Below are 26692 nucleotides of genomic sequence, written 5' to 3' on the forward strand. Positions count from 1 at the left end.
GCACCATCCTCTCCACTGGCTTCTACCCTGACATGTGGAAGACTTACCGCATCCTGTTGTTCCCTAATCCTAACAATGTACCTTCTGACACCTCCTCACCCCATCTACCTCACCTCCATGCCTCCTTCAAATCAATCTTTCCAAAACCCAGGCAATCATTATAGGACATACCACCCTCCTCTCAGCTCCATGATTTACCCCCACCTTGAAATACCTCAGCCTCACCCTTGACTGTCATCTCACCTGGACTCCCCATCTAGTTACCATCCAACACAAAACTCACTATACTCTGCCTCCTGAAATTGCGCCCTTCCACCATCCTTCATACCTACAAATCCTTGATCTGTCACATCCCTTGTTATGTCAGTGTTGTTTGGATCTCCACACCTCGTAGATTCTATAAAGCCCTCAAAATCCTTGAATCCCATATGCTCTGTCTCGCTTTCTGTATCTGTCTCACATCCCCCATTAGGATCCTCTATGACACCAACCCCTTCCCATATCTCCTCCTTTTCCTTGACCACATCTGTATCCTCTACACCTATCACCACCTCGATCCCTAATGGCCTGGCATCTCCATTCCTCTTCACTCCCCACCTGCTGCCACACCTTTACCAAAGTGTTGCCCCCCTCTCCATCTCCACACCTTCCACCTCCCCTCCCAGAGGAACCCAACATCTCTCCATCCCAGATGATGTGCTTCGCCATGATATTTATCCTTCCTACCAATGCTGAGCCTCCTCTTCCCCTGCCCTCCTCCCTTGGGCTCCCTCTTTTTCTGCTCTCCATCTGCTGTTCCCCCCCCCCCCTCCTCCCCTGTGTACTTCTCACTTCTCGCGCTCCCTCCCCATCTCCTGCCCCTCAGTGTGCTACCATCACCACCCTCCCACCTTCCTGCATCCCCTCCTCCATCAAACCCCCATCTCTCTTTCCTCTCTCCCTTGGCACGCCCTGCAAATTTTACTGCAGTTCCTTTGTCATGTTTTGGTGCTCACTGTGTATGTAACATCCGTGGAATATGTGTTCAATATCTTCATCCGATAACTGTGAATGTTGATTTTAATTGTGCTATTTGTGCTGTCAGTATTTACAGGCTACGTCTTCATCGAGTGCCATTTTATGGGGATTTAATGTAAACTTGACACATCCATTTACCTTTGTTTTTGTATATTTGGACACTGATTGCTTCCCCCTTCTCATGTATATATGTTATATATGTAATGTTCTCCTGTGGTATTTTATGTAATCTTTTTCCTGAAGACCATCGAACTGTGCCAGCCCACCCTGGCCCCCATGGTGCAAGGTAATGAAATGATAATAAAGGAAAAAAGAAAAATAGGCTCTTCAGTTTTGAACTTCCATAATCAGAGGGTGGCACAGGACCTCACGCCCCACCGACACACCTGCTACATGCACTTCAATGATGTCATTGTAGGATAGAATAATTTTACCATTCCACCAAGACTGTATAAGACAGAGATCCATTGGTGATCGTTTACCTTAACCTACACAAAAAAAAAGGCTCTCCAGTAGTGATCTAGTCACCTCAAGATGGCCGGAAGTCTATGGGCCGAAATATAGTGGCAGAATGTCGACGGTGTCCGGCTGCACAGCCGAAAATTATAAGAATAAGCAATTTCAGCTGTTCTCTTAGGTTCTTGCCTAGCCACCCACTCGGAAATCACCTCATATTCGGAAATAAAGAGCCAAATATTTTTGAAAAGGCGGAATAAGAATTCATTGCTGCTGGTTTCAGACGCAGCAGTTAAAGTTATACTCTTAGGTTCCTGACTACCACATACTCGGCAATCGCCACACATTCATAAATAAACAGGGAAATACTTGTGACAACAAAGAATTAGGATATTAATGCTCCTCATGTCACTCACCGAAATTTAAACTGTCCTCATAGGTTACTTCCTAACCACACTCTCGAAAGACGTCACATTTTCTGAAATAATGAGCCAAATATTTGTGAGAAGGAATAACATGAATTGTATTGCTGTTTTGGTTTAGTCGCAGCATTTTAATGTTAACGGTTCCTGCCTAACCACACACATGGAAACCACTAAACATTTATTTTATCCTTCTTTTCACAGATCAGACGGGATGTAAACAATAACGTTTATTGCAGAACAGCCAAGGCTCAGAACATGTTAACATCACTAATATGATGAAAAAAATGTATATGACGGCATTCACACCCACAGCTTCCCTTTCAGAAACCACGAAGTTAGACATTACACTGGCAATTTCTTTATTTTTCTTTTAATGGGAAGTAGAGGTCAGGTTCAGGCCAGTGGAGAGAGGGTGGGCAGGAGTCGAAACCCGATGTCTGGCCACGATGCCTCCCCCTTCCCGCACCAGAACCGCTCCCCACCAGTTTTTCTTTTTTTTCCTTTTGGAACAAAAAGTCAGGTTAAACAAAAACTCTTTATTCTTACAATGGTGCTCTTCGAAGGGTAAAGAAAGTAACTAAACAACAAAACAATTAAAGCATAAATAGTGCTTAAAGGCCACCCTTCTGGCAGAATCAACATTAGACACGGCACCCAATGCTACCATCGATCAACATGTCCATGACTCCTTCTCACTCATCGTTCGGGCTGGGCGTGTCTTCACAAAGAAAGGTTTCATGCGATTCTGTCTCTTGTTCCGGTACATTTCATAAAATTAACATACACATAAGGTTACTTCTCATACACAGCACACACCAACTGTGGGGAGGGTCCAAGAAGACACTACCCAGATAATTAGCGAAGTATTGGCGGCAGCGCGGGTGGCATCGTAGACAAGTGAATCACTCCAATAGGAAGGTCCGAGAAAGTGTTTCTATAACCATGGTAAAGATACAATATGATCAAGCCCTTGATGTATGTGGATAAAACGTCATATCTGGGATTAGAAGGGATGTCGAAGTCACTGCTGTAGGGGTCGTTCACTGAATGAGGCCAACATCAGTCTGATCAATCTCCACACTTCCACAGCAGACCCACATTCCAGACTGTGTTCATCTGTATCAGGTAGATGGCACGGGGGCATAACAAAGAATTAAACATATATATGGGATGGAGCCTCTACGTTTTTTTTTTGTTTTTTTTTTTTTTTTTGTCCACCAAATACTAGGCCACTCTGGCATCGGAGTCGAGAACAGTGCCAGACCACTGGTCAAGTAACCAAGGGTAGGCAGCTTTCAGTCGGATTTTCGGATTTCAGGGATGGCCTCGCATCATATGGAAGCAAACATTACAGTCCGTTTGCAGTCACTCACTCGGCAGGCCAGCGTTGGCACAACTGAAGTCCATAAAAAACTCCTTTAGATTGGTGAAATATGAGCCATTGCAATGGGTAGTTCATGAGAGGTGGGGGCCAATTCTTCAATCATAGTTCCTGTGAAGCTGCACTGGTGATTCCACATTTTCATCATTATGGCGACATATAAAACAGTTTCCCTAATTCGCACATTGACCATACGAGACCGCACTTTGTGGTAGGTAGCGTGAGCATGTCGTATTGCACTTTCATGATCATTTCCACACTGAAAAAATAAACTGCTTGTAAACTGTGTGTCATCGTCTTCGGCATCAGGAGGACGGTCGGCAGATGGGGTACCCTGGACACTAAATAGATGTTGACATAAGCCACTTGCTGTACCATGTCCAAAGATTGCAGCAAGTTGCTATGGACATCCGTACGTATGCTTGTAGGAAACGAGTATGGGTAATGTACTGTCTATAGACTGTCATGCATTAAGATATCGCAGAGTGGGTATGGGGCCGAGCTCCCTTCTGGCAAGCTGCTGCTGATGACCATCGCTCCAGAAGTGGCTTTCGGCTGCGGCACCGTATTGGGCGGTACAGTCAGGTGATCTTTGGACTTCGTCTGTCAGATGCACTAACAACACCAGATTGTCCGCATATGCTCGGCAGACAAAGATGTGGCCTCTCAACGTAAGTCCCTGCAGCCATAATCCTAGTCGTATAGCAGTGGCTCCATGGCAATGGCATACATAACCACTGACAGGGAGCAACCTTGCCTCACAGAGCAGGCGGTTATGATCTTGCTCGCTATACATCCATTGGTTTTAAGGCGCATGACGGTGTTTATGAAGCACTGGGAGAGATAATCGTGGCACACCCTGTCAAAAGTGTGGTCAAAGCCCACTAACACTAAGGCTCCATGCGCACGACACACTTCCGAAAGTGTGATGACACTGGTAATCACTGAGCGCTGTCTGTGTGTTGCTGTTACTGCCAAGACACGTCTAGTCTGTAAAGAGGACTTGGTGCAGGACAATCCAAATTTGGGTAGCCAGATTTCTCGTAAATATCTTGATATCGTTGTTGAGCAGCGTAAGAGGACAGTAATGGTTTACTCCCCGTCCAGCAGATGGCTTGGGACCAATATAAGGAACCCATCGACAAAGCCAGGTAGCATTTGCACTGCAGGGTCCATTAGTGTTTGGTACATCGTAACCCATCGGATAATCACAACATCACAGAATGTAAGAAAGAACTCTATTGTGAGACATATGAGCCCGGCGATTTCTTGGTTGCCCCTTTGCTGAGGCAATCAGCGAAGTCCTCCACCGTTATGACGTCCTTGAGGATCGCCGCTGCGTTGACATCTCGGGTCCGAGGTAGCAGGGGGAGGACTTAACCGTCGCCATAGCATCTTGGTCTTCTGCAGCATAGTACAACCGGTAATTATCCAAGAAGGCATTGGCAATTTACTTTTGGGCTTTCAGGCACCGGCCATCTGCCATATCCACCGCAGATCAATACTCTGTGACATCTGCGACGTTCACGGAAAATGTGATACATGGCCAATGGTTCACCCGCGATCCAGTCTTGTCTACATGTGCACACAAGCATGCCCTCGAGTCGACGTCGTGTAAGCCTTGTGATCTTTGCTTGCAATCTCCAGACGTTAACCTGACGCCCTGGCGACGGTGGTTGGGCGGATATCACCCGCAGTAGCATAAAATACCATGCTATGTTGCGTCGTTGCCAACACATAGCCCCTCGAAAGTAATTCATCATCACACGCTGCAGTGCAGGTTTTGCCCAATCAAGCCATCTCTGTATCGTGAAAGAAAAGGTCGGATCGTACCTCTCACAGTTCCTCCAGATCCCCACTACCCACTGCCGACACTCTGGATCATGGAGGAGCGCTACATTCATCTTCCATGTGCTCCTGCTCCGCCACATCCTCTATAGTGGAAGGGAGATGGTCCAGAGGTAGGCATCAGGATCTGTAAAGGCTGCCGGTCTTATGTCAGCATCAGGCGTTGAGGCCATAAGTCTCTGGGAGCCATAGACCTGTTCAAGGCGACTCGCTAAGTGGCTGGTAACATATGTGTATCCCTGTCTGTTGCCATGGGTACTCCTCCATGTGTCGACAATGCGAAGGTCTGGCAGCAGGTGTTGCAGTTCTCTGGATGTGCTACAGTGTGGTATTTTATCCCATGGTGACAGGATGCAATTGAAGTCGCCCCCTTGGATGATACGATCGTAGCGTACCTCGAATAAGGACACGACATACTCCACGTAAAATCTCGGTCGTTCTCTCCTCTTGTCTGTACCGGAGGGGCATACACATTCGCAATCCTAACGCCATTATATGTGATAGCCTCATGCCGACAGTAGGTCTGTCACACTATCGATCACGATGCCTTCCTTCACAAGAACGGAAGTACCACTGCCATTATCCGTGCACAGCGCTTTATAAACGTTTAATCCATAAGGAGATGGAAACTCGACGTCACACATTTCCTGGAGCAGTACGACGTCGAAATCTATCGCACGCAACAATTCACGAGTCATGTGCAGCATGAAGTCAGAACTGATGGTACTGAGACTGATGGTGCCAATCCAGTAGGCCTGGCATTAGAATGTGGTATTATTGGCGGCTGTCGAGAGAGGTGGAGGTGGGAGACTGGAAGAAGGTCTTACTGTCAACGATGGGCCCCTCCTATGTCCACTGGCATTTAACTGTCGTTATGTGAAGCAACTGCAACCGCTTTAGCTACCGCAGCACATGTCACGTCCTCGACATCGTCGGTCCACGCAGGCAGCCTTGTGCTGCGATCATCCCTCGGAATTAAAGGGGCGGCCGAAGGTTGCAGTAAGTTCGTGATAGGAACAGATGCTAAATCTGTCTGCTGTCCTTCATCCAGAAGCGTGGCATTGTGAGAGGTCTCATTCGAGTCCGCTGCTGATCGAATCCCGTTAGAGGAACCGACAATAATATATTCCTGCTGGGGATCGTTGTGACCGTCGAGACCTTCGACTTCTGTTGACTACGTCTTGCAGGTATCGAATGGAGCCAGCTGACGTTTCTTCCGACACACTGGAGCTCGTTGTTTTCCATCATGAGTGTCGGTATCCGTCAACGGTTGGGGGACGTTGCCATCAGGGACAAAAGGTTCAGTTGTCACCACCGAATCTGCGGTGTGCAACCTCTTCTGGGGCCATTCTCTCTTCGCATTGCAAAATCAATGCTGAAGATTTCTCTGGCAGTGTAGAATGTCCATCTTTAGTGCCCTGCTACCGTGTTGGAGGCTGCTGAGTGCCAACTGAAGGCGATGATCAGATGGAACCGTTTGAAGGACCCCCACGTATCTCAGTGGGAGTGATTTAGGTCAGGCGACAACTTTTCTTCCCCCGTCGGCAGTTGCGTGACGCGACGTTGCATACAGCTTGATCTGAGATTTTCCTCTTGTCCACTCCCTCACAAGTCTTCGGCTGGCCGTTGCAAATAACAATGGTACAGCATCCGCACGATTTTTAAATAGGACGGAACATGTTTAGTAAGGTCGATGCCTACCTGGCACACCACATTCAAACGAGGTACGTGGTAAAGTGTGACCATTTTTCCGCCGTATGGCTTATCACAGTGCCATACTGTCTCAACGCTCCGATCGCCATCTCTGCTGGCACGTCAAACGGCATCTTGAACACACGGACCTTCTTCTGGCCTAGACATGCGTGTTTCACTTTCACAGAGCCAATGTGTCCATCTGAACCTCTGAAATGAGGGTCGCTTTCCCTTTGAGAGTCCTCACAAGCCGCGTCGTCCACCAGTTTCACGTAGACCACGCTGCTCACGACGGAGAGGTGAATCCATATTAGGTCATGGTAACCGATGTGGAAGTCACCTCGAAAAAACTGTTGAATTTATAATGCTTTGGGACGTACATACTAGGTCGTATAACCGAACTTCGACTTTCGTTGTGAATATGTCATGCTGCTTCGAAGGAAGTAAGCCGCACGGAGCCGGCTATAAACCATAACACAGCGAGGGCGCTGACACGGCAGGGACGTAGACAGAGCGTCCGAACCACTGTCCTGCCGAAGGCAGACTGGCAGTTTTAAGCACATCTTCTATCTTGGTTCTCATTTTCTTTCTTGAAGGTTTATATCGTTGACGAGTTATTGAGCAACGTTTAATGATAATGGTGACGTGTATGTCATAAATTTTCAATGCACCGTTACCTTCAAACGGCATACAACAAATTATAAAACAGATGTGATACGTGCTTAATTTGTAAATTATTGGCGATAACTACTCACTCTTCACAGGGTTCTCTTACATGAAGGCATTAACTGTCGATAAATCATTATGTGACATTTAATTATAGCAATAATTACAATAAATCTTTCCAAGAATGACGTGTTTTTGTAAATTACCTGTAACCGCGCATGAAGTCTCCTGAGAGGCCCGTATCGAACGCTAACTAAAGTCGATAGCCGATCATGCGGTCGTCGATACTGCGTAGTCAAAATGACGTGACGTTTGTGGGAAGTTGTTTGAAACGTTCGTTACCCGACTGAAAAACTGGATTTGTTATGTAGTGTCAGTCCAGTGCTCTTTACACTATCTGGATGTTGAACTTGAGCTGTCTGATCGTGCCAGTCAAACATCATCTTATTTCGTTTCTTGTCTAATTACAACATAGCTGACACAAAGTGTCATGAGGATGAAAAATGAAAATACATTTCAGTTCTGATCCCAGTCAACTTATTGCATTGCTTGTTGATATAAAGTTAAAAGCTGGAAATAAATAAAGAATTTCTTATCACCAACAGACCTATGGCAACATTTTTACCTAGCTACAACACGGTGAACGATGCAGATGACAGGCATCTGCCGGCACGTCGAAGTATCATGTTCAGGTAGTGTAGACATCGCTATATCGGTTAGACACACTTACGCATTCTGCCAACGTCAAATTGTATTTCTCATGTGACTGTTAGTATAACACTATTTCTTTCCGTTTTGCGTCAAGACCAGACCCTTAATTTTACGTGTTTCTGAACTGTTTATACGCATTTATTTATTAGTAACAGCAACGGTGAATAATTCTATCTGCTACAGATGAAAACTGAAGTACGTGAAAGGAACAGTTACATTTCATAGCCAAGTACCAGGAAGTCACATGACTTTGTAATGTATGTTGGCGACAAAAATTCCTTTCTGCGTACCTGAATGCTCACTCCATAGACATTCGTACTCGATGGTTAAACGCGAAGTTCAGTTTCTGTTATAAATGTGCTCAATGGGAATTCTGAGTAACACATGTTTATCTGTGCTGTGCAACGTAAAAAAGATACGCCACACACATTCTCACAAAATTTTTAACATATTACCTACAGAAGACGATACGTCAGAGATATTTTACCACATTTTTGTATGTTCTGTTATCTCTTAACGTACTATGCATGCATTATGCAGCATGCATTATGCAGTGAAATGTGTTGTCTTTCCCTCATGTTCGATGTCAACTCCCTGCAGTACGCAAATTAAATTGTGCGGCGAAGACTGCACACCATCTAACGATATGTTTTCCCGCTCGACACCGGTAACGGCATACATAAATGTTATTTAAAGTGACTGATTGCTGTACTTTCTCATCAGTCAACGTAGAAACACTTTAATCTAGCCAGAAAACTAGAAGTGGCACATGTATTAGGGCTACCGAAGCCCTGTCCTAATACTTTTCTTTCTTCCGTTACATTTTTGTAGATTATTTCCCTACGTTTTTGACATTTCTCTCAGGATTTAAAACATTTATCACATACTCAGTTGTGGAAGACCTACCGTAAGTCTACAGATCCTGTGTGCTGGTCATTCTTCGTTCCACGCACAAACACAAAGGCGTAGCTGCTATTTGATACCTTCATCTTATCTGATATCACAATGTTTTCCTTAGAAGCCCTTCAATATTTCTTTAATTTTCTCGTAACGTAATCTGCCCAGCCGTTTCCAGATGTAATATTTGAAAAATGCCTATATTAATTTTTGTGTTATTGCGCTCGTACTTTCCTCTTCAGTGAGACGATCTTTAATTTCATTTCTTAATTTTTTAATTTTTATTTTTTTAATGTGACTTCCTGTTTGATTGTATTCGAACACCGGTCACAGAGAGAGCCTTTTTAAACAGGAAATTACATTTAAGCGCCAGAAACGTTATGAACAGTTGCGAAGTATGGAGACTGTGTGACATTTCTTTCCAAATTGTGTTTTAGATGCATCTGAAACAGTTCTATAGGGGCGGCGGTACAAATGAGCCCAGTTTCCGCATATATTGAATGCAGAAATAAGCTTCGGCCATAAAATATCCAAACATGAAGTAGACCAAATGCAATAGCCACAAGATGGCGACCTCTGCATCAAACTGTATTAACGTCCTCGTGAAGGGGAGATATGTGGATACCATCAACCTCAACCACAAGTTGTTCAGAAATACGAACAACTCACCACCATTGAAAAAAGCACAATGCTGGAATACGAGAGGCGAATTACATATTACTATGAGAGTCGTGACAAATCTTCGACAAATTGGGAACGACAGAATTAGGAAAGAAGAAATTTTCAGAGCAAAAGTTCTGGGCGCAATGGAACAAGCGTCAGATGCACGAATTGCTGCGGATAGAAGAAACAACATCAATGTCAACTGTGCAAGAACATCAGAGAGATTCAACTTAACCCTTTACCTCAAATATTTCCAGAAACGTTTCGTAATTCTGTTTTCACTCTGATGAATTGTGAGAGTCATCACTCTCCTTTCGTAGCTACGTTAGTGACAGATATCGGTTCACTCTAGTAATTGCAATATCTGTTGTTTAGGATTTATCGGATATGAACATGACCCGCCCGGATAACCAGAGAACGTCGCGCGTTAGCATGCTGCTTCTGGCATTCGGGGAAACGGGCCGGTCCCGGATCGAATCTCCTGGGGGACGAGGACAGGCGTGCCGGCCTGTTTGGATGTGGTTGTTAGGCGGTTTACCATATCCGACTAGGTGAACACCGGGTGGTACACGCGTCCCCCGTCAGTTCCACGATTTGCAAACACTTAGAAAACTTAAGCACACTTTCACACTGATAACTCTAGACGCAGACAGTTAAGATATTCAACTTCCGTCCTAGGGGGAAAGTGGTGGCACAAACAGGAGACATCCGGCCGCCCTAAAATTGCCAAATACAAAAATTAACAAGTCGACCTCGTGAACATGTGCCCTAAACGAGAGAAAAAAGAAGAGAATCCAACAGGAAACAGATTGCTGCCTTACGCGGAAGTTCGTGATTTCATGCCCAAATAAGAAATCCGTCACGTCGGATTGGGAGGAAACAGCGTGTTGGATCGCTGCTATAAAGAAAAGAGGCAGCGGGGAAATATAGCTTTCATTCTGTCCGAGTGGATCCTGTGTGTCTACTGCTGGTTAGTATGAGTAATTATTTAAATAAAAATAGATGTTTAATATAACACGTTTTTAAATCGGACTAAAAATATAAAATAATTTCTCCTAGTCCCATAAAAATCCCTAACCATGTAACAAATAGTTTTGGAAATCTGTGAATGTGAATTTTTCATAGCTATAAAAATATTTGACGAAAAGATTGGGGTGCACGCAAAACATAATTGATGCATGAACAGCTCACTTCCTTACTATCCCACTACATACTAACTGATGTATGAATGGTTTACCTCCTCTTATAAGTTGTGTGCGCCCCACGTTTTCCGTTATAAATCTTACAAGTATTTTCATAGTATTAAAAATTCACAATCACAAATTTCCAGAACTATGCATGTGGAGTTAGAAGGAATTATAATATTTAGTCCCATTTAAAATCGTGTGGTGTTAAAAATTTATTTTTATTTAAATTATTATTTTTAGCTTTTCGTCTTGTGTGTGAGAAATTTGTCACTAGATTTCAAACATTTTGATGATATTATAAAAGGGATGTGTTAAATTTCTTTATTTCAGTTTCTTTTCACCTGGTCATATTTGAAATAGAATAGCGTTGTCACAATATGTGAATCTGTTTGGTTGTTATTTTCTAAAAACAAAATAAAGAAGCAAGAAAAATTAATTTTGTAAGATTCTTTTATAAGATTTTTATTTCAAAATTAAAACAAGTTAACGCTAGATCCTTGTTAGTTATCAATTTCAAATATATTAGTCACTTACGGTGCTCATGATTTCAGCTGTCTCTTTCTTACCACCTCCTTCATTACATATTGCACTGTGTGTTGCCAGTGAATTCTGAGAAATCGAGCCCCTCTATTTGCAACCCATTCAAGGAGCTGATGCGAGTTAATGCGACGTATACCTATTATTTAGAAAATAGTGTAGATCTGAGGTGGCTCACCGTAATTTCTTGAATTTTATAGGCTGTGCAGGCCCAGCATAGTATTAGTGGTACCTGTGTTTGCTCGATTTTTCTGTATTTCGGAATGCTGGAAACTGTATCGACTTGGCTTTCATTAAGTAAAATGTCATTTCTGCGAGTCGATATGAACCGATGGAATATCGGTGTCGTTCATCTGATCACGATAGAAAAAAAGGCCAAATTATTTTAGTGATAATGCTCACTGCAGCATGAATGAATGTGTGTAAAATCTTATGGGACTTAACTGTTAAGGTCTTCAGTCCCTAAGCTTACACACTACTTAACCTAAATTATCCTAAGGACAAACACACTCACCCATGCCCGGGGGAGGACTCGAACCTCCGCCGGGATTAGCCGCACGGTCCATGACTACAGCGCCCTAGACCACTCAGCTAATCCCGCGTGGCCACTGCAGCATTCATAAGCCCTTGCTCTACTTTAATATTTGAGCGAAACATCACTCCAGCTCCGTTGAAAATTTCCAACTTCTATTTTAACTCTCATGATGTCGCACTAACAATCCTGAGCCCGAAATTCTAAAATTTGCCCTGCGTGACCTCGATATTGTTCATGAACGGCTTTGTTGTGTGCATCAACTTGAGCGCGAGCTGGATACATGATAATTCCTCTGTCCAAATCAAAATCGCTAGATGCCTTTGTCAGCACATTTGACATCAATAGATCAAACTGTTGGGCCTTCATCTCAACGACACGTAGAGCATTGAAAAGATCTGCAAATTTTGCGTCGCCATGTTGTCGCATGTTCCACAAGCCTGAGGAGAGTCTCAACAAATGAGCCGCCGCAATAAATCTTGCAGGCTGGTAGAATCCTGCGGTCCTCGGATAGGTGGCAACTGAAACAAATCTCCAAAAACGAGAATACTGATGCCGCCTATTCGTTCATTTTCCTCCTTTTTCACTTGTCGCAATCTAGAATCGGTCATGCACAACATTTCGTATGGAACCATTGAAATTTCGTAGACGAAAAGGAATTTGATGTCCTTCCACTAATTTCGCAAGACCTGCAAATGGTGACCAGTAAGTAATGCCAAATCCCCTACCGTTTTCCGTCTTCGTCAACTGGTAAATTAAATAACGTGTGCAGCGTTGTTCCACCAACAAGTGGCGCCACTACTCCAGCCAATGAGCCCACTTTAACTGCTGCCTCACCACAGCAGCGACGGACCGCTTCTTTTAATGCACTGAGTGTGAATGTTTAGCCAACACCATCACCTTCGGTAACAAATATTCTAATGCGACTCAGACTCCCCGTCATTTGGCACTGGATACTTCGAATAACGGTGTTCAACAATTCACTGCAGCACACACATATTGGAAATGATGATTTCCCATCGTCTGTTGGTGCAAAATGGTGCAAATGGCTCTAAGCACTATGGGACTTAACTTCTGAGGTCATCAGTCCCCTAGACCTTTGAACTACTTAAACCTAACTAACCTAAGGACATCACACACATCCATGCCCGAGGCAGGATTCGAACCTACTAGCGTAGCGGTCGCACGGTTCCAGACTGTAGCGCCTAGAACCGCTCGGCCACTCCGGCCGGCGCCTGTTGGTAATTTCATCTTCAAGTTCTGCCTCAACTATGTTTTGTGGATTTTGAAGAAGACTGAAAATATGTGACTGAATGCTCTTTTATGTTATCTGTCTCTTGCACGGACGCTTTCATTGTTATGTACATCAATTAATTAATTCTCTGAATAAAATGGAACATGTTGAACGAGCTAATTACGGTATGAAATCATTTGGTCGATGTACGGAGGTTCTCCCGCAGTTTCAAAAGATGGAGGCTATTCAAACTACACTACTAATTGGATGTGTGGATTTCCTCGGTTCTGAAACTCAATTCATGTCCGTAAATCAATGACTTTTCTACAAAGATTTTCATTTCGTTTGTTTGTTTCTTGTAACAATCGACACGGCCAGAAAAATATCGGTTCAACTCAACAAGATACGATTTAATCAAATGCTGAACTCCATCAAGATGTATTCTTTCTTCTTTCGCTTACGCCATAGTACCGCAGCGATCGCAGGGTTGGCGTGGTTACAACGGATTTGGCAGTGTTAGTGTTAGGGGTGGCCGGGTGCCCTTCCTGCCGCCACCCCGTACCCCCCAGGACGGAATCAGTGTACCACAACTGTCTGCATCGAGTGTAAATCGTGAAATAGCGCGGACGTGTTGCAAATGTCTGTGACGCTCGTAACTGAGGCGGAACGTGGGGACCAGCCCGGTATTCACCTAGCAGGATGTGGAAAACCGCCTAAAAACCACATCCAGGCTGGCCGGCACACCGGCCCTCGTCGTTAATCCGCCAGGCGGATTCGATCCGGGGCCGGCGCGCCTACCCGAGTTAGTTCTCTTGGCTATCCTGGCGTGTTCCATCAAGATGTATATTGCTAAGACATTCATCAGGTCTGCAATCTGCAAACAAAAGATTTGCGCAATCGTGCCGATCCAAATCATTGCAGCTTAAAGTAGTAAGCTAAGCTGGAGTACCGAGACAACGAATGAATGCACTTAATTGGTTGTGAGCTGTTCGCCAGCACGAACCGAATCCTCTTAGATTCTTTAAATGTAAATGAAGATTCTCGACAACACCTTCATTCTTCATTCTGCTCTGACACACGCACTAGCCACCACCTGCACTCGAAGTTAGATTCATCGAGTAGTCTGCCCTTTGAAAATGTGTATCCGTTCCTAGAATTCGGTGCTGGAAATAATGCAATGGCACAGTTTTTACTGGGCGCTCTTCGTTTAAGCCATTGTTGCCATACGGAAAGAGGTTGGTTGATCTATCTGGGGGAGGGGGCCAAAGAACGAGGTCATCGGTCCGATTGGATTAGGAAAGGATGGGGAAGGAAATCGGCAGCGCCGTTTCAAACGAATCTTTTCGGTATTTTTAGGGAAATCACGGAAAACCTAAATCAGGATGGCCAGACGTGGGTTTGAACCGTCGTCCTCCCGATTGCGAGTCTAGTGTTCTAACCACTGCGCCATCTCGCTCGGTACGAAAAGAGATGGAACCACGGAAATTTCTCTTCTTTCAACTTTCTGTTCACATTTACAGTATTGTTTTCAGTTTTTCGAACAATTTCGTTTATGTTTCTGATTCCCTGAAATTCAACGTTAACATGCGGCTGCCCGTGATTGGTTGGTGCCATTACAGTTGTCTGTACAGAAACGAATTCCGATGCATTTACTGAGTCTGATTCTAGGTCATTTTCTGCTGGAATTGTATCGATGGTTGTGTCTGTGATATTGCTCCTTTGGTACAATTCCTCCTTTACGACATGTATGGTATTGACTTAAAACTGTTTACCGGCATTGGAATTCACACTTCGGCGGATAATACAAAGGAATTCGTCAATAGCAATGCATTCAATGACACAGAATTTTCCATTTTGTGTTCCGCTTTTTCGCTTTGGCCCGGGTGAATGAGAATCGGTAAAATTAAACCTGTTGTCATAATAAACGAAACGACAGGCTCTGCCAGTAACAATCAAAACTCCAACATTATGTTCAGCGAACAATTAGTTTATCGAAGTACAGAGATTTAGGAAACTAATTCCATCGTTTCCCGTGTCGCATAAACTGCCTCTGAAGGCGTCATTTAAGTCATCGTATTCAAGAAGAAAGACATTGCCAAACATACGGATGTGTAATCTTACAATATCAAGATTTCTGATCTCTAAATAGCTGTGAATATCAGTTGGAAAGATATCTGGTCGATTTATAGTTTCCTGATCAATCCGTTCGCAAAATCCATTGTCTTCAATCATGTTTCAATTTAAAACAATGGTATCCCACAAGCTTGGTGGAAGGCTGGCACGAATTGAATTTACCATGATAATGGTGAAACTTTAGTATCCAGCATGTCAGGATTGAAGGATATCTTCATTTTTTTATTCCAGGAAGCATGTACAATTCGCGTTGAGTCATTGATTCGCAAGCAAGTCTTACGAGTTGGAGCATCAGTACCTTTTTCATCAAATTCATTTGCTCGTTGTGGCTGAGCTGGAATAACGCGGGTGACATCCAGCACATTAACAACGCAAATCGATTTACTCTTACATCCTTGTAAAGCAGACTATTTGCTGTAAGCCAATCAAGTGCGTTGTAGACACGATTCGTTGAAATGTTATAATCACTGGATATATTCAATTTCTACATAGTTTGAGTCTCCACAATTCGTATGTCTACTGTCTCAACAAAAAGCATTTCAGGAATCTTTTCGCTTACTTATAACAACATATCGACAGTAAACAAAGCTGCGTTTCCTCTGAAATCTTATTGACCATATCTGCCAGCAAAGTTGATCACAGTGACGTAAGGAGTGACACACCGAGATAAAAATCGTTCTGGTCCAGTTAGTACCTCAATTTCCCCGGGAATATCACTCGGTAGCAAGTTATTCCAATATGCCTTGGAAGGAGCATGACTTTGAGCGCTTCAGGTGCGTACCACTTTTAGCGGTGAGTTACGGTCGCAAATATGGATTTGGCGCATTCAAATGCCATTCGTCAGAAAAACTGTTCATGGTTCTGTGAAAACCTGCCCCATCGGATCGCCGTCGAGCATAGGCCTCACGTTGACGTCGTAGTCTTGCTTCACGTTCCTCACTTGCCTCTCTAGCTCTTAATTCAAAGTATCTGATTCCAGTCGAGTTACACGAGCTTCAGAAGTCTCAATCGCTCTTGTATGAGCTTGACGAAGCACTTCAATAGCAAGGCAAGAGATATTCCCTTCGTTCGTTTAATTTACTCTTGCTTGAACACGTCGTTGACTGCCATTGACAAATCAAGAGGAATGTGCATCCACCCTCTCAATCGATCTCACCTGAGACATTTGTTCCTTGGCATTTGCGCGTTCGACAATGCTCTGCTGTTCGAAAAATTCTGTAGCTCGCTAACGCCTTTTGGTTAATCTTGCAGACTTACTTGATTCCGATTCCTGCAGAAGTTGCTCTTTTCGTTTTTGCTTCTGCTCTAGGTGTCGTTTGCTTGGGTGACTATGTCCTTGAGCATCAATGGAATTGTCACTAACGTACTATTCACTATTAATCTTATTATTTTATTGTTGCGAACTATTGCGACCGTAATTTCACCAGGATCGGGTAGGAATCAAGAAACCAGCAAAAACCGGCTAGAGCCCGTCAACAGCGGCTAGCCGAGTGTGTACAAGAAGACAGCAACAAGGGAAGAACGGACAACGGAGGTGGTATGGCAGAGTAACGAGGTCCAAACGAGCAGTCCAATAGCCAAAATCTAACGCGTAGTGAACACATGGAACGCATTGGTATACTGCCGCTCAACACACCGGTCCTTCATGGCAGCGTCACCAACCCTTTTTTTCCCAGCCCCATCCCTATGGGAGCTAGGTGGATCAAACAGACAAGAAAGAAAGTTAAAATTGTGTTGTCATCCAGTTCGGAGCTATTTTTAAATTTTCAAATCTCTAGCGCATTAGGAAGTTACTTTAAGATCAGTTGCAAAATTTATACCGAACTGAAGAACAGAGAAGAAGTGATCTAATATACAAAGTAAAAGAAATATGTTTTTCCCGCTCCAAATAACTAGACATGCTACTTCCTTACGAAGAACGCAATAAATCGTGAAGAGAACAAATCACAGCTGTAGGTACAAAGATATCCCAACGACGCCGTCCGACAAGAATGACAAAAACTTGTTCCTCGAATGGCTCATGAATACTACAGAGATGGTGAGGATGAGCAGAACGAGCGGAAAAGATGTTGAAGTAGCTGTTGCTCGTAATCCATGTGTCAGCACCAAAGAAACTGCGATTCCTTCTAGAATAAGTCAGCCTGACGTTGTTCGCTTTTCCTGCAAACAGTTTCAATCAAAATGGTTCAAATGGCTCTGAGCACTATGGGACTTAACATCTATGGTCATCAGTCCCCTAGAACTCAGAACTACTTAAAACCTAGCTAACCTAAGGACATCACACAACACCCAGTCATCACGAGGCAGAGAAAATCCCTGACCCCGCCGGGAATCGAACCCGGGAACCCGGGCGTGGGAAGCGAGAACGCTAGTTTCAATCAGTGTCATGTTTCAACTCACCTGCAGCTTAATCAGCAGTATTACAGAAGACGCTTAGAGTTATATCACTCTATTCTGCTGGGACATCACGAGAACAGGGTTTTGCTTCAAAGAATTCAGTTTACCGATGAGATGACGTTTACAGATATTGGAGAGTTGGATGTAAGGAATATGCATTGTTATTTTGCCACTGAGAATCTGCACCCGATGAAGCTTGTTGGACATCAAAAGCTGTCACTTGTGAACATTTGGTGCGTGGTTATTGGAAATTACGTGATTACTGCCTACTCAGCTGAAGAAACCTAAGTCGATAAGTGTATATCTTTATCCAAAATTTATTATCGAAGTGTCCTAGAAGATCACGCGAAATACATGGTCGTATGTGGTACCATAACAATGATTACCCGGCTAGTTACTCACTTGTAACTAGGAAAGCGCTGACCCAGTCCTTTCCTGGCGACGTGGAAGTGTTACCAGTCGGTTAGCACTTTCTGCTGATTTGACACAACTGGACTAAACCCAAACATGAAGCTTATGCACAAGTTCTAACGACCAAAGAGGATTTAAAGCATCGCATTATTGCAGCACGTGCAGTTAAATCTCTTCAGTCTGTCCAGAGGCATCTCGAACACTTGATGACATAAGTAGAAGTTTAAGGTGGTGTTTATTTTTTATTCTTTTGCTATTTTCTTCTAGTTGCTGTTGTTGACGTAGTTTTGCAATGTGTGTGTGAGTGTGTGTGTGTGTGCGGGCGTATATATCTTGCAATTAAACCCATACCGTGAAGTATTATTTGACAAGCTTTATGCATCAATTCCTTGTTTCGAAAATCTATTCAATTTTTGACGTGGGCACTTCTCTTCAAGGCTATGGCAGAAACAAGAGCAGAAGTGCTCCTTAGTTAGCTGATGAACCACCTTTAGATGCCATGTCCTTTCCCTTCGACTTGGTATGTCGGTCCAACCACAAATAACCTAGTGTGATCAGTACCAGTTTCAAGTCAAACTTTTCTCCATTTTTCCGATTTTGTAAGCAGACATTCTTAGGTTCGTGATGTTGGAGGGTCCCATCATCCTGACGGTTAGGCAGCAATCGGTTTCCTGTTAAAAATACATAACTCCTAAATTCCATGTATTGTAATTCCTCCGAAACCACTAATCGGATTTTAAAGAGTAACTCGCCATTTAATCTGAATCTTTTTTAACGACGATATCAGCAACAGAAATTGCTATAGTTCTAGCTGCTGGTGAGTGTTCCGGGTTACGTGACCGTGGTCTGATGAACTTTTCGGTTGCTAACATTTCGTCCTGAGGTGATCTCCTGGCAACGCTGAGTCTTGCCGGTTGACGAGTCATCCACAAACAATAACTATTTTCGAGGCTGCTTAAGTCTGTTGACAAATTCTCTTGTGACAACAGTTCACATGACTCGTCGCCCACAACACATGTATGCAGCTGATGAGGACGTTGATCACCAGGTCTACTGCTGCAAGAAATGTAATCGATTATCTTGCCAGAATATTAAAGTGTTTGAGAATATAGTGGACGACTCCTCCATGAAGATATCGCAAGAGCGTATTTTATCACCACTGACACTGTCAGTGCCTTGCTTCTAATTACTCCCGTTTGGCATTCAGCGCATTTTCGGTGTATGCTTCGTGATAGAGTTCATTTGGGGGAGATAAGGACAAGGAACGGCTACTAGGACTGTGCAGTATGGACATTACTCATGAACTAATTAGCTGACTGGTGCGTGACTGTTACTTACGCACCATGGTGTCCTAGGGAAGAGAGGAGACCATAACTCCGCTGTATTTAACTGTACTAAATGTCCTGCAACATTTATGACCTTGGAGGAGAACTCACTATGAGTAAGAAGAGGGACCTGAATCATTTTTTTGCAACGTGATCGTTACCGGGTTGTGGGCAGCGCTTTGCCTGTCCACCCTTCTGTACCAGAGATGTTGCTTTATGGCAGGACTGCTGTTGAGAGAACGACGATTCGGATGTGGTCCCTCTTCTACTGCTGAGTTGATACTTTGCTGCAGATCTCCTACTGGGTAGATGTCTGGAGATGGGGAAGTCACGACTTGGATATAGGCCTAACTTGACGCTCATAGCCCTTACCGTCCTTGTGATGCACAGTTGCTGCTTTGTAACAGGGCTTCTACAGGGTAGACCGCGATTGAGAGGTAGGCGACACTTTTATTGGCTATTGATTGTACAATATGGTTGTTGCTCGGTGGTAGGGTGGTTGACGACCTGACAGAATGTGACTTTCTACTCTGATTAGGTAACTCTGTACAACACGGTTATTCGTTTTTGGTAGGGTACCAACTGGGGTGACCACGACAGATGGGTGACTGACGCTTTACTTTGACTAGCTGCCCTCATACAAGACAGTTACTGTGATGTGTCAGTGGTGCCTCTGGGAGTGAGGGGGGAGTTGATCTCGAAATGGCAGTGGGTTATGCTTTACCCTGACTAAATGCCCTTCGACATACAGTTGTTGTTTTTTGGCTGGACACCTGCTGGAGGCGAAGACAACTCATATACTTTGGTTGCTGCTTTGTGGCAGGTTTCCTACTGGGAGTATGGTGACAAGGCAACGGATGACATTTTACACAATCAGACTCCCTGTTACAATATGGTTGTTGCATAGGGGCAGGACTCGTATTGGGTAGATGGTGACTGGAAGTGGGCTACGCTTTACTCTGATTGCCTTTCTACAGTACGGATGACACTTTTCTCTAAATGGAGTCTTTCTACAGTTTATGGTAAAGCTCCTACTGGAAAGATACGACTGAGAAGCGCTATACTGTGACTCGATGCCCTCCTACAATATAGTCGTTCCTTTCTGGCAGGACTACCACTTGAAAGATGACAATTGAGTAGTGGATGAAGCTACACTCTGACCGGCATCCATTCCACAATATAGCTGTTGGTATGGGACAGGGCTCCTACAGGGGCATGACTGCTGGGCAGAAGGCCTCCTACAAAATGGTTCTTTTGTGGCAGGTGTCAACCCGTGTTGAGAACAACAGGCTGGTAGGTGACGCTTTGCCCTGACTACCTGCCATTCGACAACACAGCTGGGCCGCGGCTGACATTGTGCTGCTTGCTGTTGTGCGGCAGGGCTCGTACTGGGGCGACCACGACTGGGCGGTGGGCGACGCGCACGACGCGGCCGCCCGGCGCGCCTACGAGGCGCTGCTGCGCGTCTCGCTGCTGCAGCCGACGGCCGGGCCGTTCCGGGAGTTCGCCAACGAGGTGCGCGCCAGGGCGCAGCACGACTACAACTACACCTTCTACGAGGGCGAGGAGGTGAGCGCGCCGCGGTCGCCGTTGTCAGTTTCGTGCTGCGTCGTCTGGTCTGGCCGTTCTTAATGTGCAGACGTGAAGAACGTAGCAGCCCTTTGTACGAGGTCGCCAACGGAAGATAAGAGTTACGAGCCCTGCTAGAGGAGGAAAGTACAGTATGGACTATTTAGCTGGAGAGAGAAGGAGAAGTCGTATAGTCGATAATAAACAGTGTCTGCAAAGAAATGCTATTGTGCATATTGCTGCAGTGCCTCACCACTGACTAGCTTAGAGCATGATCAATTGGCTAGCTTACAACAGTACAGATTGAAATCCAGATTACTTAAGAGTATGGCTCCAGATAATAACACATAAATACAATCCCCACTGTCAAATGGCTGCTTCCTGAATTTTTAACACAACATTTAGATTTATAAAAGCCTCACATGGCAGCCCCTTCAAGTGCACATGACTTATTTGTCCCTTAGTAAAAAAAATTCATAAATGAACAACTTGGATTACATTTTTAAAAGTTGCAGACTTTAGACAAAGCCTGTTTCACTGTTTGTATTTTGCTTGTGTTTTGTGGTGTTCGGCACCCGGAGGAAGTGCTAAGGTGCTGGGCCGAAATTACTTTACACGTTTTATCGACAAATAATATATTAGACGAAGACTGGATTTTAGTACTAAAGCTCAATTTCAGTTTTCTTCCACAATTAAACGTCACATACTCTCACTTCATACTACAGTTTCGACGCCATGCTACAAGATCAACAGCTGATCAGTTTGATGGCAAGATGCGTGAAATGAAGCTCAGGCTACTAGTTTTACACACACGGCTGTAATTCAGGACCGGCCGGAGTCGCCGAGCGGTTCTATGCACTACAGTTTGGGACCGCGCCACCGCTACGGTCGCAGGTTGGAATCCTGCTTCGGTCATGGATGTGTGTGATGTCTTTAGGTTAGTTAGGTTTAAGTAGTTCTAAGTTCTAGGGGACTAATGACCTCCGAAGTTAAGTCCCGTAGTGCTCAGAGCCATTTGAACCACTTTTTTTTTTTTTTGTAATTCTGGAAAAAGAAGGTTTCAGAACTGACATGAGTTTCAAAGTGGTTAGGTAATAGCAAGTTATGGCCTGAGTTAGAAAACTTACATGCTCGTGCACAAATTTTAAGGTATTCCAATTGCAGAAGAATGAACTTGCAATTACCGTATCAGTTATTAAGAGTTTTAAAAGACTTTATAACGAAGTTCACTGCAGTGGGCATATTTTTAAAAGAGCAATGATAATTACATAACTTCAACTAGTGAACACTTCAAAACTTAAGCTTCAGTACATAAATACTAAATAACCTAGATCTCAGCCACACGGCCTTTTCAAACAATGTTTACCTGTAGGGTCTCATTCATGTCATTAGAAACAGTGCTAGTTCCAAGAAAACAGTTGTAACAGCGTAGAGTTAAATAGCGATTTTCTGTAACTAACACCAAGTAATTATCGCCACTGACTAGCTTAGAGTATGACCAATTAAAACAATGGCTAGCTTACCACTGGACAAATTAAAATCCACATTACTTAAGAGTCTGGCTCCAAATAATAACACATAAGTAGAAGCCCCACTCTTAAATGATTGGTTCCTGGATTTTTAACAAAACACCAGTAGTGAAGATGGCCTTTACAAAGTGTTAAATAGAAAAACTTTTGGACAGAAATACCTGAAACACAGATTTGTTACTATAACAATCAACATAACTGAAACATAAGGGACGGCAATTATACATTTGTTACGGGCAATAGCTATTAATTTGAATGTTAACAAAAATACGACCAACTTGAGGTCACAGCAGTGAGAATAAACGTGAGAATAAACATAATTTGGCTTTCAGATGTAGCCAGGGCGCGGAAATAGTACAAGTAGCCCAAAAACTCTCACCGTTTTCTGGAGGATTCGCTAGAAGAAAATCACTGGCACATACCATAGCTCTCTAGACCGCGTACAGTTAACACGGTAAGTCTAATTCGCATGACTCCCACAGTACTCTGACACAATGTCACCAATTCATCGGAGGGTCCACAGATTTTCGAACTAGCACAGTGTCACCTGGTGTTTTCTTCAGGATCCTAATAGAGCCCTTAGAGACACAAGTGCCTGTGACAGTGACAAGCCGTAACGCGCCACTGCTCGAGTACGGGTCAGCCGGAGCCGACAGCCCGCGGCAGCCGCCCGCCACACAGCCCACGGCGCTACTCTCATAGCGAGAAGCACGGCAGCGAACACGACCCCCAACAGCCTCCCACTCGCCGCACAAGAAATCCGCTGACGGGAAAATTGATAGAGAACAGTTGAATTATCCAAGAAATTAGAAGGCGCAGCGGAGCCAACGCAAAAAAAAAAAAAAAAAAAAAAAAAATGATAAAACCAAGGCTTATGTTTCGACAACGAACATAAATGTACATAAATGTATTTTTGAGAAGTAATAACATTGTGGCATTTTTTTATTTCGTGTGACGATTTTCTGATTTTGAAGAATAATTTGCTATAACGGCAGAGAACAGCTTCAAGATAAGTGGTTTACACGTTAAGACATCTTGGTTCGAATCCTTCCAAGATACTTCAGCTAATTATTTTACGAGGAATAAATATGTCGGTAAGTATGTCAACGGCTTAAATTAGGCAGCAGCCTTCATATTGTTTGCAGATGGTTCGGTCGTCTATAGACCGGGATCATTTCACCATGCGTTACATCGTTGCTTTCAAAATTCATCAGTGGCACGCTACCCTGCACGAGCATTAACAATAGCCATCCATGCAAAACAGTTGGACATCTAATGCGTCTTCAACAGGTGGCACCTCAACCTGAATCTGGTAAAGATAGCACTGTATCGTATCCTTAGTAAATGACTAAATTTCTTTAATCATCCATGCCTGATTATCAGACAGGCTTTCTTCAATGTTGGGCATTCTTGCTATGATTTGGACACTTTTGCCGGTTGCACATACTTGCTTTAACAACAAGTGCGACGAAATTAGTAACGAACGTGTAGGACTTCGTCGACGTTAACGAAATTAGAGATTCAGTAGCAACTGAGGAAGGTCAAGAAACAAACAGACAACGGGCTTATCTAACAAACCATAATTGCTATCACGTTAAGTATATTAAAGAAAGGGAGAATCGTGATTCTAATATAAATTTGAGATATTAGATATGTTGTGGGTTGGCAGGACAGCCAACATCGGGTTACTAGAGGAAGCCGAAAGGCACGCGTTTTTAGCTCACGCAGGCTGGCGTGAGGTCTGGAACAGGACAAGGCGATTAGAATTTAGAAAAAACGGACGTAGCTGGTGAAATACTTAACTTTAATTCACAAATGGTGAGACCTAGCGAGGTGGCGCAGTGGTTAAACACTGGACTCGCATTCGGGAGGACGACGGTTCAATCCCGCGTCCGGCCATCCTGATTTAGGTTTTCCGTGATTTCCCTAAATCGCTCCAGGCAAATGCCGGGATGGTTCCTTTCAAAGGGCACGGCCGACTTCCTTCCCCGTCCTTCCGTAATCCGATGAGACCGATGACCTCGCTGTCTGGTCTCCTTCCCCAAAAACAACCCAACCCCATAAATGGTGAACGTCGCTCTTGACGGTACATTATTCTCAGCATCAATAGTAACTGGTAACGGCGACTTGCTAGGTCGTAGCAAATGACGTAGCTGAAGACTATGCTAACGATCGTCTCGATTTTGTCAGTGAACCATCGCTAGCAGTCGGTTGTACAACTGGGGCGAGTGCTAGGAAGTCTCTCTAGACCTGCCGTGTGGCGGCGCTCGGTCTGCGATCACTGATAGTGGCGACACGCGGGTCCGACGTATACTAACGGACCGCGGCCGATTTAAAGGCTACCACCTAGCAAGTGTGGTGTCTGGCGGTGACACCACAAGATATGTGACAATACACAAACGAAGTTTACCTGAACTCTCCCTTCGAGGAATCAGTACGGTCTGAAACCCCACGTGCTACAATCATGGCACGTAAAGGTCACAAAATGTAGTCAAACGAGGCCTCAGTAGTTTCTTTGTCGTAACGCAAGACAAACTAGGCAGCTGACTGGAGCGAAACACACAATGTGGGGAAACCGACATCTACGCTATGTCGACGATCGTAAACACAATGGAGAGCAGACGTTGTGACTGCATGTAACGCTAGCTCAAATCGGCACCGATGACGAAAGCTAGGGTTCCAAAATCGAAGTGTAGATGCAGAAAGCGAAATAAAATGTTGTATTCCACAATGGGTGTATAGAGGCCCATTTTTGAAACACAGGATACAAACTCTCCATCCAGCCACCGGGCCGAGTATTTATTTCCTGCAGCAGGCCAAGGGCCTTCTGCATGTGACGTATTTACCGCAATGTCAGCAGTTGCGACCGCAGTAAGCGGAAATATCTACTACACAAATACTAAAATATTTTCGCCGCCACTCACTGAATCTGTTTTCGTATCGCTGGAATGGTGTGGTATTAGACATATATTTCCGGGAGTCTATCTTGTTGTTCGTGTCTGACAACAAGTGCACAAAGTATCAGCAGTAGTTACTGGTGGAGTGTGCCCAGTAAATGGACAGCTTGGCTTATATTTGTTACGTCGTGAGGCCGATCACAAATTTTTTGATCAGTTTGTATCTGGGGTGAGCATAGCTGTCAATTTACTAGGCACGATCCACCAGCAACCACTGCTGATGCCTCATATATATATATATATATATATATATATATATATATATATATATATATATATATATTGAGAGGTAGGCGACACTTTTATTGGCTATTGATTGTACAATATGGTTGTTGCTCGGTGGTAGGGTGGTTGACGACCTGACAGAATGTGACTTTCTACTCTGATTAGGTAACTCTGTACAATATGGTTATTCGTTTTTGGTAGGGTACCAACTGGGGTGACCACGACAGATGGGTGACTGACGATTTACTTTGACTAGCTGCCCTCATACAAGACAGTTACTGTGATGTGTCAGTGGTGCCTCTGGGAGTGAGGGGGGAGTTGATCTCGAAATGGCAGTGGGTTATGCTTTACCCTGACTAAATGCCCTTCGACATACAGTTGTTGTTTTTTGGCTGGGCATATATATATATATATATATATATATATATATATATATATATATATATATATATATAAATCGGAAACCTGTCTCAACACTTGTTTGTTCTCGAAGAATTGCTACGTAGCTGTGTAATGAAGGTAAATGTGCTGTTCAGAGCGGCTGTCTCCAGTCGTCAACATGAAACGCGGTTTGCTTTCACTGTTCAACCTGTGAACACGGCTCGAAGGGTCACTTGGAGACTGGAGCATGCGCTCATGGACAGCTTCCAGCAACAACGGATGTCGGCACAACACGTTTTCGGCTGAAGTGGTGCACGCCACAACCACCTAATTCGGATTTTCATCAGCCTTTTGTGACACACAAAACGTAGATATGACTTGTAGCGGTCACCCGTGACGCTACCAACACTTAACAGTCAGCAAATACCCTGAGTGAAACTCATCAAACTGAGTGCTACGTAATGGAGACAACTGCGGGGTCTACGTCGACCCAGGGAGTATGAAACCGTCTCTGTACAA

The 26692-nt window shown here is 44.1% G+C and overlaps 1 protein-coding gene across 1 annotated transcript in view; it reads left to right on the forward strand.

The window, feature by feature from the left end:
• Positions 1 to 26692, forward strand: part of LOC126260276 (atrial natriuretic peptide receptor 1-like) — an 875013-nt gene that overhangs the window by 636958 nt on the left and 211363 nt on the right. The window contains exon 7 of the mRNA XM_049957602.1: positions 20893 to 21081. Coding sequence (XP_049813559.1) covers positions 20893 to 21081 — 189 coding nt within the window. The remainder of the gene's footprint in view (positions 1 to 20892; positions 21082 to 26692) is intronic.

Source organism: Schistocerca nitens, chromosome 5, assembly GCF_023898315.1.
Source record: "Schistocerca nitens isolate TAMUIC-IGC-003100 chromosome 5, iqSchNite1.1, whole genome shotgun sequence".
NCBI classification, from domain to species: Eukaryota; Metazoa; Arthropoda; class Insecta; order Orthoptera; family Acrididae; genus Schistocerca; species Schistocerca nitens.